The 14,653-nt window shown below is 40.3% G+C and overlaps 2 protein-coding genes across 11 annotated transcripts in view; both read right to left on the minus strand.

The window, feature by feature from the left end:
• The window catches only part of LOC132978373 (ATP-dependent 6-phosphofructokinase, platelet type-like), a 66,110-nt gene extending 64,437 nt beyond the window's left edge, over nt 1-1,673 (minus strand). For 2 of the 4 annotated variants that reach the window (XM_061043533.1, XM_061043534.1), the window contains exon 1: nt 1,443-1,673. In XM_061043533.1, the coding sequence (XP_060899516.1) occupies nt 1,443-1,551 (109 nt within the window). In that variant the 5' untranslated portion in view covers nt 1,552-1,673. The remainder of the gene's footprint in view (nt 1-1,442) is intronic. The other 2 variants (XM_061043532.1, XM_061043531.1) reach the window with 1 other exon arrangement.
• Nucleotides 1,674-4,657: 2,984 nt separating this feature from the next.
• LOC132978367 (nuclear receptor coactivator 2-like) overlaps nt 4,658-14,653 on the minus strand; it is a 68,597-nt gene continuing 58,601 nt past the window's right edge. For 4 of the 7 annotated variants that reach the window (XM_061043509.1, XM_061043510.1, XM_061043511.1 and 1 more), the window contains 5 exons: nt 13,639-14,038; nt 10,952-11,189; nt 10,685-10,856; nt 10,531-10,599; nt 4,658-9,212 (listed from right to left, as the gene is read on the minus strand). In XM_061043509.1, the coding sequence (XP_060899492.1) occupies nt 9,201-9,212; nt 10,531-10,599; nt 10,685-10,856; nt 10,952-11,189; nt 13,639-14,038 (891 nt within the window). In that variant the 3' untranslated portion in view covers nt 4,658-9,200. Of the gene's footprint in view, nt 9,213-10,530; nt 10,600-10,684; nt 10,857-10,951; nt 11,190-13,630; nt 14,039-14,653 lie in introns of those variants that run through there. The other 3 variants (XR_009673903.1, XM_061043512.1, XM_061043513.1) reach the window with 3 other exon arrangements.

The raw sequence follows: 14,653 nt of genomic DNA on the forward strand, positions 1-14,653 counted from the left end.
CACTGCATACTCGCAGCTCCTCACGTAGGCTGCACAACCCTCCAGGACAGGATGAGGAAAGTCACACGCGGTCACACCGGAAGATGAGGCTCTATCCCTTCAAAATAAAAGCACTCCAGGAAACTAGAAGGTGGGACATTTGCTGTGAAAGTTTCTAGATGTTGTAGTGTTTTCAGTGTGTGTGTGGCTTGACTCTGGTCCTCTCACGACTCATCCTACCTCCAGTGATGCTTAGGCACGTGTTTGTCTGTATGCATCTACAGTAGGCTAATGTACCAGCTGTCTTAGAGATGGGATGGGAAGTTCATTTGGTCATGCAGGCTCATGTCTCATAATGTAAAACTATTAGTTATGTGTTGGATGTTATTCCTGAACTTTTGTAAAGCTTCAGTGCTGCCACTGTTGCAAAAATAAAAATTACAGACAAAAATCGTCCTTACCCAAACAAGTACATGTAGTCCTAACCCAATAAGACATCCAATATATTTAAATCTGATTATACAGATCTACAGCGAGGTCATTACATACTGTCAGGACTCATAATGGAAACACAGACAAAGTAATGATCCATTTGGGTTGGTGATTCAATTTGGTTTGCCCTGGCAGCACCGTGCATGTTGCATCGCATGCATAAATGTTCCCACATGCATCATCCATGCAGGCGACACGGTCCATTTGAGTGCATTGGTGCAGGATGCATGATGAGGAGAGAAACACCCCATGCACATGGAGATGTCGATGAAATAATTCGGTTGTAAAGACCACTTGTTGATAGGCTTTCTAAATTATTCTAAAGCAATAAGTACTCCTACTTATCAGGCCCGGGTTGTCAACATGCTGCAGTATGATGCTTTCATGTTATCTTTGTGCTTTATGGACTGAAGCATCCATGGGAAAATGTGAGAGTGGGAGCGTCAGCTGTTGCATAATCGCCATTCAGATGCGTTTAAACGCCTTTAAAAAATCACGTAGAACCCCCCAAGTTGCAGTGATATACGAATGATTGTATTTAGTACATGAGAGTTTGCCTTTCTTTAATGAACGAGAGACCCTTTTCTTTAAAGCGCACAGGTGATTTGCGCCACAGGAGTGGGCTGTACCTTTAATGTAGGGAGTCCTTAATCGGACACATCCATTATCGGACACGGAAATCCTTACGTCCTGTGTAATAGTGATGACTAAATTGTTAATCCTCCATCAGAAACACGTTAAAAAAAATAAGGAAATTCTGCACATATTTCATTAATAGTGCAATGGAAGGAAAAATGTGTGATTTTAAAAACAAAGGCACAAAATGCACGTTTTATTTTTTAAACAAAACGACACATCAAATTGTAATATTGGATTCTCTTCTTGAAGCACATTTTGGGAATAATTGTGGAGATTTTATAGATTTAATAGATTCAGCTCAGGTGTCCGATAATGGAACCACATAACGTTACCTTGGGCATCTCCTCCGCTGGTCAGCACCGCGATGGACTTCCCCGCTCCGGACAGATTCTCGAAGAACTTCCGGGTGTCCTGCCGCTTCGGAGCCGCCGTGCCAGCCATGTCCGACCCGAGTCAGTAAAAACCTGCCGACGTAAATAAAGAAAATGTCCAATATGACAAGCCTGAGGCAGCTAGTGACACTGTCAGTACCCGAGAGGTGAGATACTGTAGTAAAGACTGCAGTGGGCACCGCCCTCAAGCTTCACGCACACACCCCCTTAAAGCAGAGATCGTACATTCAGAAAGATGACTCACTCTGATGATGTCTGGTGGAGATATCTCCCTGTGCTTCTTGTTTCTTGTACCTTTGATTAATTGACCTGTTATACCTGTATACATGTATCAGAACATTTCAATAAAGATATTTAACCTGTAAAAAAGATGACTCACTCAAATACAGTCTGCTTTCAACAAAACCACACCCCCTCCCATGTAACGTTAGCTAAAATGGTAACCGTATTTATGTTATGATGGTTACGTTAGCTTGTTGTCTGATAGACTAAACATAATATAATAAATTCACAAAGACCATCAACTTCTAAAGAATACATTAGTTAGAATAGTGTTTTCATTTGGTGTTGAATACTGTTAAACTGTTTTTTAGCTAGCAAATGTTAGCATACTCTGGGAATGTATTTTGATCGCTAAAATGTCAGTTAACATAACTGATACTATGGCTTTTCTTCACTTGCTAAAAGACACAATTACAGACGGAGATATATTGAATAATATCGGTGTTTACTTTCTGGTTAAAATAGTTTTATGGTCACACATGTCTCATTTCAAATAGAAGAAATGTTTGAAATCGCTGTAGCCTATTTTGAAATGTGAAGGCTATTTTCAAAAGGTAAGTAGTCCTATTCAAGAGCTCATTTTAAAGAAGAAAGTCTAAGTATTAAAAGTTATATTATAAATGTACGGCAACATGTACAAAAGAAAGATAGATTCAGATTAACTTTATTGTCCCACAAGGTGAGAAACATGTCTTTGGCCCATGCCGCTCATAACAAGTCAAAATTCGACATCATTCACATCTAACATCATTACATATTCATAAAAAAATACAATAATTATTATAAAAGATAAACAACATCAGGCTGTTAATAATTTTGAGGGGGAAAACAAACTTTTTTTTACTGGAAATAAGTCACTGATTGGCTTAGCAGGTCTCAGTTAGCTGTTCTGGAAAAAGAACTCGAGTGAGACGTCTTAATTTCTCTGTCCGTCTTTGGTTCTCGCGAGCCTGGCTTCTTTTGACTGACAGGTAAATCCACCAATGGACGTCCGGATCACGTACAGTGGCAACACATTGTATCCAATTGTAATGGAGATCATGATTTGTATGTCAGGAAATAATACATCTCAAGCAACTATTCACAACTTTCTTTGGACTACAAACAAACCACGGAGGGTGTTGCGACAGTGTGGAAAGTTGATATAATGCAGCAACAAGTGAGATTAGATTATTGCATGGATGACGTAATGGCAGCCAATACAATGTGAAAACAGCAGACTCAGTCTAAAATCATTTATAAAGTGACTTACAGCATCTTACCCTCAGTGAGTGTGTATCCTAACCAAATGTTAATGTCAAGTGTTTTTATGGTGTAAGAATTTATTACTGCACTCGTTCTAGGAATAATGACCTTTCATGAAGTTCACGACCTTGAGGTATTGTTTGGCATGCTTTATCTCAGAGACTTTATCTGTAGTATTTGTAATCTCACGCTCATGGCCAGTCGACAAAAGTCAGATTTCATAATAATGTAATCAAGACAAAAAGGTTTATTTGAGACTAACTCTGAACAGTTTTCATGTCTTTGCTGTCAGACAGTGGCCTTGTTGGGAGGTGATTAGATTTGAAGGGCCATGCAGAGGACGTCGGGTTCAGGACCGCAGTCTCAATATTTGTCTCGAAAGAAAAAACCTTTGTAGGAAAGTGAAAACAGTAGTCTACATTAGCGTTGCCCCATTTTAACCGACTGAAGACATCTGGCTGCGTCTTCACTTCTCCAAATTCAAGCTCCACATTTGAAATAAGGAACTGCTTCTTGGACGCTCCCTGGTGTGTCATTACAAACTGCTGCATGACTAACAGAGTCGACAATAAAAACAGGAAAATGAGAGTAATGAGCAGGGGTTAAATATCCAACTGGTTTACTTTTCAGCGTCAGCAGATAAAGCAGAATACAGGTGTGTATGGGCAGAGGCGATTTTGGAGTCTGTTGTGGCCAAAAAATGTACAGGGGGCCCCTCAAAACAGCTTCCACCCCCATTATGTTATAAATATATTATCTTTAACTAATTTTTTGTCTCTCGTCCATATTTAAGGGTAGACGAGCATCATTCAGGCATTTACTATTTTATGAGTGAGTACTGTAAAATGGGGCCTCTTTAGGGAGGTTTCAATACTGTCATTACAAATGTTGCACATTTTGCTGTTGTTGTTTGCTGTTTTGCCCCTACTGGCCCCCAAGCAGTTGCCTGCCTCGCCTGTTGACAATGATAACAACACGCCTGTGTATAGGTGTGGGATAATAATAGTAGAAATAATCTAATTACCTGTAAGTGTGTTGAAAATGTATAAATATATGTTTTTCTTTTTTTTTTACAAATGCATATTAATGGTGTATGAATCAAAGTGACATGTAAGGGGTTAATTTTTTAATTCCTAATGAAAACAAAAAAGCAAAAACAACTGGAGGAATAGATTTTAAAAAATGTAATGTGACACATCAGGTCATTTGCCCATTATGACATCATAAGGAGTAAATACGCTTACGTTTTATCGTTTTTATCCTCGGGTTAATTATTATTCTGAGTTATCTCTTGAATGAATGCTGGATCATGACCACAGTGTGTAGGTTCATCTTATATCCATGTAATATGTCGCCCCCTGCTGGTGAAAAGAAAGCATTGCACACAAAGTCAGCAGGCTGCTCATGCATTGGAATGCTTTTTTTGGGGCAATTTCATACTGGGGCGGCTGTGGCTCAGTGGAAGAGTCGGCCTTCTCTAAACCGGAGTTGAGTTCGATCCCCAGCTCCTGCAGTGTAAAAGTATTCACCGAACAAATAACAACAAAAAGTACAAAAGTATATACATATAAACTCAGTAGAACTTAACTTCCCAGAGGGTTGAAATCAAAAGACAGAATCAATCCAGCTCCATAAAAATAATTTATTTACAGTGGCATGAATCATAAATTAACGAGCAGCATTGGCAAAAGCGACATGAGAGTGGACAGCTTGCATAAAGTGGTGTGAACGTCCGGACTTTTTGCATAATGACCCTCTGAATGAACTGGACTGGACCGTCACTGCTGAGATATTTAATGTGCATGACTAAGAGGACAGAGACGTCGTTAATGAGAGACGCTTTTTGAACTGCGTAGAGGGGGATTTTTACATTAAATACATGTGTGTTGATTTACAGTTTTTACTGCAGAATAGTTTCTTCACCTTGGGGATTTTAAACACCTTCTTCAAGTCATACAGTCGACAGCTGATCTCACAGAAATGCAGGAGCAACATTTAACATGTCTCATCCTCTCAGGCTCCCAAAATAATATCCTTAAAGGTTTGTTTTGTGTTGCATCAGAGCACAGAAAACATACGTCTCTGTGGAGGCCAGTTTCTTAGATTTTGGTCATTTTTAGACTCTGCCTTTTGACGTGCACGAGCTGTTTCAAACCTCCTGCCCCCTCAGTGTGAAATGAAACTTTAAATTACAACATCTGTATGTGTCTGTTAAGCTACAAAAAGCTCAGTGGTGTTCTTTATCAGCACTAATAAATGTTGTGGTGAGGGTACAATTATAAGACAGGCTGACTGAAAAATACAGATTTTCCTTTAGGTTGTATTTTAGTGCAGACCAGTTTAACCAGAGTGATCTTCAAACCACTCCCAAAAAAATATGAGGTGGGGAGTTGGAGTAGGTAATTGTAGTTTTTTAGTTTTGTTTTGATGATAAGTGTAAAAGTCAGGGATAAAGTTGAACTTTTAGTGTCGGGGTAAGAAAATTAAACCAGAGGTGGAACATCTTTTGTTGTTGTTTGGAGAAATCTGACTTTATTAAAAAAAAGTCCTTAAACTCTTCCATGACGTCAAACATTCCTTCTATTTTAACTTTGGGTGAAGAAAATGTCTGGGGAGACACGGACAACAGGAACTTTCTATTCTTCAGAAAGAGCTGGAGGTCAGATTATAACCGTCAGGTGCATTTTTTTTTTTGTTTTATTCCATCATGCCCCCGTTCTCCATTACTGTCCTCCCTCGCCACACACGACTTTTCATGACGTAATCGTTAAGATTTTAAATTCTACATATCAAACATGTTTGAAATAAATCGGGTTGTCAGGTTAAGATTGGATCTTTATACGATGTGTATGAGATGAATGAGATGTTTTAAGATGTGTCGTTTTGGAGAAGACTTGATTGTTTCAAAATTGGTGCTTAATAAAAAAAAAAGGCGTCTTTTGTAGAAATATATCCGCTGAAATAGACAAACTAAACTTCTTCGTGTTTTTTTATTTTAATGTTCAAACTTCGTCCAACACAGAACGTTATGGGTACTTAACGTCAGATATGGGTGAGTAGTAATTTTAGCAGGAGTACGCCATCACTGCCTGACTTTTCTTGTTATGTTTTTGTGACTTGCAGATGAGATGTGAACATGTTGCTGCAGAGCGTAGTGGTCATAGACAGAGATCAACAAAAGGTTAAAGATTTGGAAATGCCCCTTTTAAAAACAAAAACAAAAGAACTACACTAAAAATCACCAGCACATGTTTGTACTCCGATTTAAAAAAAACGTAACACCTTGTTATTCTAATTTCCTTGAGACTTTAAATGTAGTTCAGCGTCAGTTCTTGAGAGAGGACTTAAACATCCCGGCTACAGAATGACATGTTGAAACATAAACTACACCTGTAAACCCGACAGTTACCCAGCAGACGGAGACTCACACAGCTAGGGCATGATGCTTCGTCTTCAGCATCTTCAGGTTCTTACATCAATTACAGTATTTTCCAATCGATAAAATATGTCTATAAATCATATATATTTATATTTATATGGTATCAGTCAAAATCAGGAGAAAAATATTTCACTTTCATCTCAAACAGTAGGAGTAGCTTTACGTCCGCTCTTTGATTGTGTTTGAAACTTTGAGTTTGACATTCACGATTCATTTTCATGGCTTCACGTTTTCTCCCTCAAATCTTTGGGATTTTACAAACGGGAGTCGACGTGAGCTGATTGGACACGAAGGGGAAAAATGGGATCAACGTTTTCCCGGATAAAGAAAAAAAAAAGAAGCTATTTTCAGTGTTTTTTTGTTTTGCAGTCGGTTTGCATTTTCACATTCTTCTTCTCTTGTGAGAGGAGGGGGGGGAGGGCGGGGGGAGTCATCGTATTCGTCTTTGTTTGGAGCATCTAGATTCAAGAGATTCATGGACAGTTACAGTTATAAGAGACAGCACCTCATGAAAAGAGAGAGAGAGACAGACAGCACCTTTTGGAAGTGATCTGAAGAAACTGTTCAAACGTTTTTATAACTTTGGATTGTTAGGGTTCGAGGATCGCCGGCTCTTCTTTATCGTTGATGCAAAACTTCACATTCTGCTTTTAACTCGTATTCATGAACAGTAGTACACAGAGTGGGTCACAGCTTCACCCACACAGAGACCCAACACACACACAAAACGACGCTCATTGAATTTGTCCTTCAGCGTGACGTGCAGGTTCATCACAACCAGGAAGTGGTTTTTTTAAATGATCGCAGTAACACAGAGTTTCATTCGTTGTTTGTATATTTTCTTCAAGGAAAAGCTGCTTTAGAGGTGAACATATCTCATTGGTTAATGGTCAGTGGGCGGAGCAAATAAAGCTACTTCCTGCTTAAAAACGTTTGGACTAAACTAAAAGTCAACACGAGGACAGTTGTTCTACCATGTAGCATGTTAGCATGTTAGCATGCAGACATGACATACAGTCAAAAACAGATGGGAATGGTGTTAGTTCTGCAGGAATCTGGTCACCAATCACAATGCTAACCTGATGATGGTGCTAAAGGAAAAGTCAAGGGATTAATGTTTTCTGTGTTCAAATGAATGTCTGTACTGAATTTCACCTCAACACATCCGATAGTTAGACATTTCCCTCTGAAAAGGATCGAAATTAAATCAAATGACTGACGTACAAACATCGCCGTCCTGACGTCTAAAAAGAAAAGCGATAAGAAAATAAAGAGGAATGATTTAAAGAGCAACTTGCAGGTTATTTATTTGTTTACATTAAAACGTCACCTTGTTTTAATTAGTCCTTAATTGATTTTAAATGTTTTACAAAAAAAGGCACCAATTTAGATGAAAAAGCGTCCATTTTCAGTCCAGCGGTCGTCTGTTTTTAATGCAAACGCACAAAAGTGAGTACAGGAGTGACTGAGTCTTTAATACAGTTTGTTGAATGTTTAAGTTACTTTCATACTAACTGATTCAGGAAGGTCTCCAACCTGCATGTTGCTCTTTAAGCTAACGATTCTAGGCTAAGCAGGTTTGCTAGTTAGCTTAGCTTAGCTTTCAGATGTAAAGTACCTGTAGAGAGATGGCAGGAGCTAGCTAGAAAAGCCGGATAGCTAGCATGCTGATCAGCTTACATTTTGAAATGTAAAAATCAGTGCATTGCATTTTAAACTTTTTGTTATGTTTTGATCTGTGTGTTTTATTTTGGAGACATGGAGACCGTGAGACCGCTTATACACACCTAACTGGGTAGGCTAGTTAGCTTGTCTACGCTTCAGAGTTGCTTAAAATAAAGGGGTGACGCTACGCTAGGAGAGCGCGTTACACAGCTCTTTTCAGATAATTATGGCTCACTGAATGTGTAGCTAACACGCTGACACACCAAGTTTCTTAAAACATCAGACTACAAGAACATGTATGTAACTTTACCGCCATTGGATCCAGCAAAGGATGAGCCTTGCAGGTATTTTAGCTCCGCCCACTGAGGTACAGTTTAACCAATAAAAATAGAAATGTTTGCAGGACTCTTAAACTGCTGCTCTACAATGTCACTGAGGAGAACAGTGGGTATTATAAATCTTTGTATTTACACTATCTATACACATTCACCTTCATTCAAAAAGTCATCGTATGGGGGGATACAGCTCCCCTGTAACTACAGCAGTTGAAATATATTAATTTTTAAATCGACATCATGATGTACCATTTAGGGAGATTTCCTTAAAGAAACACGTCTTTGATTTTTTTTTCTTCTTCATGTTGTACAAATAATCTCTAAAAGTTCTTTCAAAACTATAAATAATTGTAAAATATTTTTTCATAAACCTTTTTTTCATTCGACCGTCCTCTGAAAAAGAACCGTTAAAGATAAAAATCCAGAGGTTTCATTCGTGCTCGTCAACCATTCGGCTCTCCCGTCTCAAACTGTGACATCATTACATCTGTTTCAGTTCCACACACACACACACACACACAAACCTGCAAACTAAACTTTACAACTCTGTCTTTTATATATATATATTTGTCCTCGTTGAGCCTCTGAGTCGGCTGGTATGACGGAGACAAAAAACAAGTGTTTCCATCACGTGTCCTCAAAGCTGATCCAGTAGCTGAGCTGAGCAGGTTTGAGTGTTTGTTTTTTTTTGCAGTGAGCTCCTGTGTTACCTTTTCTCAGTGGTAGCCGGGGTCAGCAGAAATTCTGTAGAAAGACAAAGAAAATCTGGATCACAAAAAAAGCAAATAGAGTCAAAAGAGTTGTTTTGACAGAAAACACTGACGAGCCACGGCTGGAGAAAACGACCTCGGAGGGGGACATTGTTCAAACAATCTCTCCAACCCTGAAATACTGACACACCGGGTTTAAAATGTTTACCTTCTTTCACTTAAATAACTTATATAGTTTATCTAATATACACTTTTAAGACATATCAAATCAAAAGAGCCTGTCAATATCTGGCCTTCTTCTTTTACGACCCTTTCTATAAATAAAAAACTTGAATTCTGAAGTGAAAAAACTGAGTCCTGTTGTTATGTCTAATACTCTAATTCAGCTTTATTTTAAAGGTGACATATTCTCCTCCTTCAACCAGTGTAAATAAGTTTAATAAGTAATAAGTTTCTTGTTCTAAATCCACTCTGATCCTGTATTTGATCATGTCTATAAACCCCTCTATTTCAGAACTGCTCAGAACAGGCTGTTTCTGTGTCTGTTCCTTTAAATATGTAAATGAGCTGTGTCTGACCACGCCCCCTCTCTGGAAGGGTGTCTCTGTCTTTCTCGCTCCATGTCCTATTGTTTACAGTGAGAAGGCAGACTCAAAGGGCAGAACAAACACCTAGCTGTGGGAGTGTCACCCACCTGGGGGAGGGGTTACTGCCCTTTGTGATGTCATGAAGGGAAAATCGACAAACGACCTGTTTGAGCACACATTTTCTGAAAAGTGGAGCAGGTACAATACAGAGAGGATGGACTTTTCTCACCATTGGGGGGTTTGTAGACAGACTAGAGACACATGTTAGAGTTAGAGAAACATGGTGATGTGTATTTTGGATATATATGACCTCCTTAAATACAGTATAATGTTCCTTTAGTAACTTATAGTCCTCTTAGAGTAAGATGGATGATAATGCAGGGTGTGCTGAAGCCTAATTTATACTTCTGCGTCCAATCAAAGCCCGAGCTACAGAGCTGTGAGCACTACATACTTACATACTGCGTTGGTGTGTCTGTGTAGCTCTGCAACACTCTGCCTACAAATGCTAGTTGGCTAGTCTGATTTTTTTAGCTAGTTAGGTATAACGTAAGTTTCTGGTTCGGCCATATTCCCTGCTTGTTTGTGAACAGGAAACCATGGTGACTGAAACAGACGGTATTATGTGTCAGAGTGGGAGATGATAAATATGAAGCAGCAATGGATTATTCTACAAGAAGAAAAGTTCTTACAACACAATGCCTGTTGGATGAATACCTGGTAAATTAAACATTATAGGTAAGAGGACAAGAAGCTCTTACTCACCGAATTGGCTTCACCATCTTGTGTCAACATGTCAATTTCCGCGAGCTGCCCCAGGATGCTGTCACACACCTGTGAGACGGTAAATCATGAAGACGAGTCAATAAAAACAAATCTAATAAAAAAGCTCTCGTAGGGTCGATTGTGAATCTCTCACCTGCTCTGTATTCATGGAGCTCACCTGGGCTGACATCTGGTTCATGTTGCCGCCGTTGCTCGCCATAACTCCCAGGTTCATGTTGTTGCTGTTGTTGTTGTTGTTGTTGTTGTTGTACATTCCTCCGCTGGGTTGTGCAGAGTACTGGGACTGGGACTGCTGGGGGTACATGCTGGACGAAGAGTCAGAGGCGACACATTGTTCACAAAACAAAAACACTTACTTACATTCCTTAATGACCTGATGGGCTGTTAAGTGTGTTGTTACCTGTTGCTGGTGGAGACGTTGGCGGGTTGGTGCCACCCGTTGAGCTCGCTGCCGGGCTGGTACCCCGGTGCTCCTCCCTGGTTGGCGCCCTGGCTTTGGGGTTGGCCCTGGTTGTGCTGCAGCATGGGGCTTTGGCCCTGCCCCATCCTGGGGGACAGCATGGGGCTCTGAGGGGTCGCGGCCCCACATGGGAAGCCTGACACTGCGTCCTGGTGCTGCTGCTGCTGCTGGCTCATTGCTGCGGACACGAGCAAATGAAACGACCTTTAGATACAAAAAGAGACCGCTCTGATATCCAGGGGGGGAATAAACAACACAACAAAACCTAGAGGCAGCTTTGTTTATTTCTAGTTGGATGTTAACTCTGCATAAACACTACTCATAGAACCTTAAAGAGGAATCCAAGTATCTTTAAACTTTAGTCTTAATCGCTGCAACGTCATACTTCAGTCCTGCCCGGACTCAAGAGGTCCCCTTAAAGAGTTTTTTGATTCCCCTGACAGGCTCACTATCTGACCAACATTATTGACACTATCCCTACTTCAGCCCTTTTCAGCCGTCATCACGTCGTCGTACATTCACATTGATTTCATGACGTCATAATATTCTTGTCCCAGTCTCAGAATTCAAATTGTGTTTCAGGGTTGCGGAAGAACGACACAGCTAAAGCTCCACACACTCAAACACACACACACACACGGCGCTGTGCTCCTCCTGCTGGTTCAACTGAAACCATCTCGCCTCTGTTACTACCTCCCAAGACAGTACAGAGGGGGGATCACTTCGTCCTCACCTCTGCAGCGTTCAGATTGAAGGTGAAACATCACAGGGGCGTAAATATCGCCCCTGTGATGTTAGGAGGATGTTAGTGAAGCTGACATCCATCAAGGACAACCCCTCTCACCCCCTGCATGACACTGTGGGGGCCCTGAGCAGCTCCTTCAGCAGCAGACTCAGACACCCACCCTGCAAGACAGAGCGCTACCGCAGGTCGTTCATCCCATCTGCAGTCAGACTGTTTAATCAGACTCTTTAACAGCATCACCACCTCATGCTACACACTGTGTGTTTTTTTTTAAGAACAAAACCTTTTTTGTAGTTTTTTTTTAGTTACTGTGTAATTTTACATTATTGTATTTTTTTATTTAACTGAATGTAAATATGTTTGATTTGATTTTAACTTCTATTTGTATTTTTAATAATTATATTCCCGTCCCCTGTTTTCTGGAGCTGCTGTAATGCACAAATTTCCCTCACGGGGGATCAATAAAGTTTATCTTTATCTTTATCTTTATATCGGGGCTTGTAACTTCAGTCTGAGTAGAGCTTTAGTAGGGTAAAAAGAGCCTTCTTTACCATTAACAATCATTGTATCGCTTTCTTTGAGTCTATTAACAAAAGCTGTATTTTTTCCTTGAACAAAACAAGCTTTCTTCTGTGTTATTGTGTGACTTTGGAGTCTAAAGTTTGCTAGTTTGGATATAATAACTATAGCACTAACAATCTAACTGAATGAGGCGGCTTTAGATGCATCTCCTGTTTTCTGTTGGGTAAAAATCCTGTTTTTGTCCAAAGAGTTTTGGGGGCTTGGGAGAGGGAAAATGTCATGGCTGTGTTTTGTCTTTAAGAAGAAGTCTCATCCTCTTTAAAATCCTTTTATCCTCTCTGTAGCCTGAACCTGTCAATGACAACCACAAACCTGAGGATAACAAGTTCAATATCCAGACTAAACAGTACAGGTTTGGAAATGGGAATCACAGGAGACCCAAATTTCAAACATTTTGCGATATGCTGAGAATCCCGATACAATATATTGCAAATTGAACTTTTTTAACTGCATATTTTATCCACGAAGTTAAACTAAATCAAGAACTGTTTTGTCAAATACGACAAACATTCTCAGTCTCTTCATGTCACTTCAGTCTTTTTTATTTCTACAGAAGGGGAGTCAAGCCCACAGACGGACCAACACTGTGATTCAAATAAAACCCTGTAAAGGCTGCATGTACCTCACAATCTGATCTGTTGGTATTTCAGTCTAATCCAACGTGGACATGATTATTTTTTTCTAAAATATTGATACTTTGCGGCTATGAGACGATATAAAATCGCCACACAAAACATCGCTAACTATGCCGTATGGATTTTTTCTCCCACCTCTACTCAACAGGATGTCTTATTCAGAGTGCCCGAGACAAAAATGTACTTTTTCTTTCATGCACCAAACTTAAACAAAACCCCTTGAATCAAATTCTGCTCCTCGTTCAAAGACTTCATTTTGTTTTGGTTAAGAGTGAGACACAGAGGCAGACACAAAAGAAGTTGAAACACAAAAAGAAGACACAGGAAGTCAACAAATAAAAGAGAAGCAAAGAGAAGCATTTTACTCTACAACGCCACCAACAAAGCTTTTCAACAAACAAACACAATTACAACATGTCGTCTCCTGATTGGTTAACGACAGGGGGTTCAAATCAAAAGACAAAAGCAGGAAATTGTACGCAGCATTGATTAGCAAACATTAACAAGCATCATGCAGCCTTTAACCACCTCAAATCAACTTATTAAAATGTCTTTTAATGATTAGAAGAACTTAGATGATTATATTTGATTCCCGCCACCACACAGGAAAAAGAGACAACACCGGCCATGACGCACACACAGACTGCCGCGCTCTCTTCAAATACCTGAACTGCTGAACTGGTAGGCACTGTGCTGCGCCGGCGGACTCATAACACCGCCGTACTGCCCGCCAACGTTTCCCATCATGCCCTGGGAAGCCAGGTGATGGCCGGGGGAGAGAGGGGAGGAGAAGGGGCTGGTGGAGCTGGGGTGAGGAGGAGGAGAGGGCAGGCCGGTACCGTAGCTGGAGGAGGCCGGGTAGGGGAACTGCTGCGGGTTGCCCTGCGGGAGCCGCGGGTTGGCGCCGCCCATGGACATCGGCGTCGGAGCGCCGGCGCCCTGAGTGCGCATCATCATGGCACGCTGCTGGTGCACGTGCTGCTGCTGCTGCTGTTGGCGTTGGCGCAGGTGGTTGCTGAGGTACTCGCGCTGACGCTGAGCCAGCATCTGAGCGTTGAGGGTTCCCTGAAATAAAAACAAGAAAAAGTGATATTTCAAATTAAAACAAAAATATTTAAACAGACAGAAGACTGAAACTATGGCACGCTCTTTTAACATTTAGTCAGTGATGCTGAAAGGACACATCAGACTGTCATTTTGACTCGTACATATTTAAATCTAATACATCTGTAAAGCTGTTCGATACGACGGAGGATTAGGGCCATGTTAAAAACTTTTTTTTTTTTTAATTTACGAGATTGAAGTCGTAAATTTACGAAAGATACTGCAAGAAACTGAAGAAAGAAGCACACTGACTGGGAGGAAGTTGTCTGCAGAGGAAAAGACTTTAAGAGTTCTACTTTCATCATTTTGCGCAGGCTGGTCTCGAACTCGTTAATTTACAAGATTATTCTCGTAAATTAACAAATTTAATCTCGTAAATGTACAACTTTATTCTAGTAAATTTCCGACTTTATTCTCGTAAATTTCCGAGTTTGATCTCGAAATAAAATAAAAAATGTTTTAACATGGCCCTAATCCTCCGTCGTAGTTTGATTTTCTTTTTGTGTACTGTATAGTTTTTTGGTTGGCAGTTAATGGGTGGAAACTCTTGCGCTTCAGCCACTCCACACATGGAGG

This window comes from Labrus mixtus, chromosome 8 (genome assembly GCF_963584025.1).
Source record: "Labrus mixtus chromosome 8, fLabMix1.1, whole genome shotgun sequence".
Classification (NCBI taxonomy): Eukaryota; Metazoa; Chordata; class Actinopteri; order Labriformes; family Labridae; genus Labrus; species Labrus mixtus.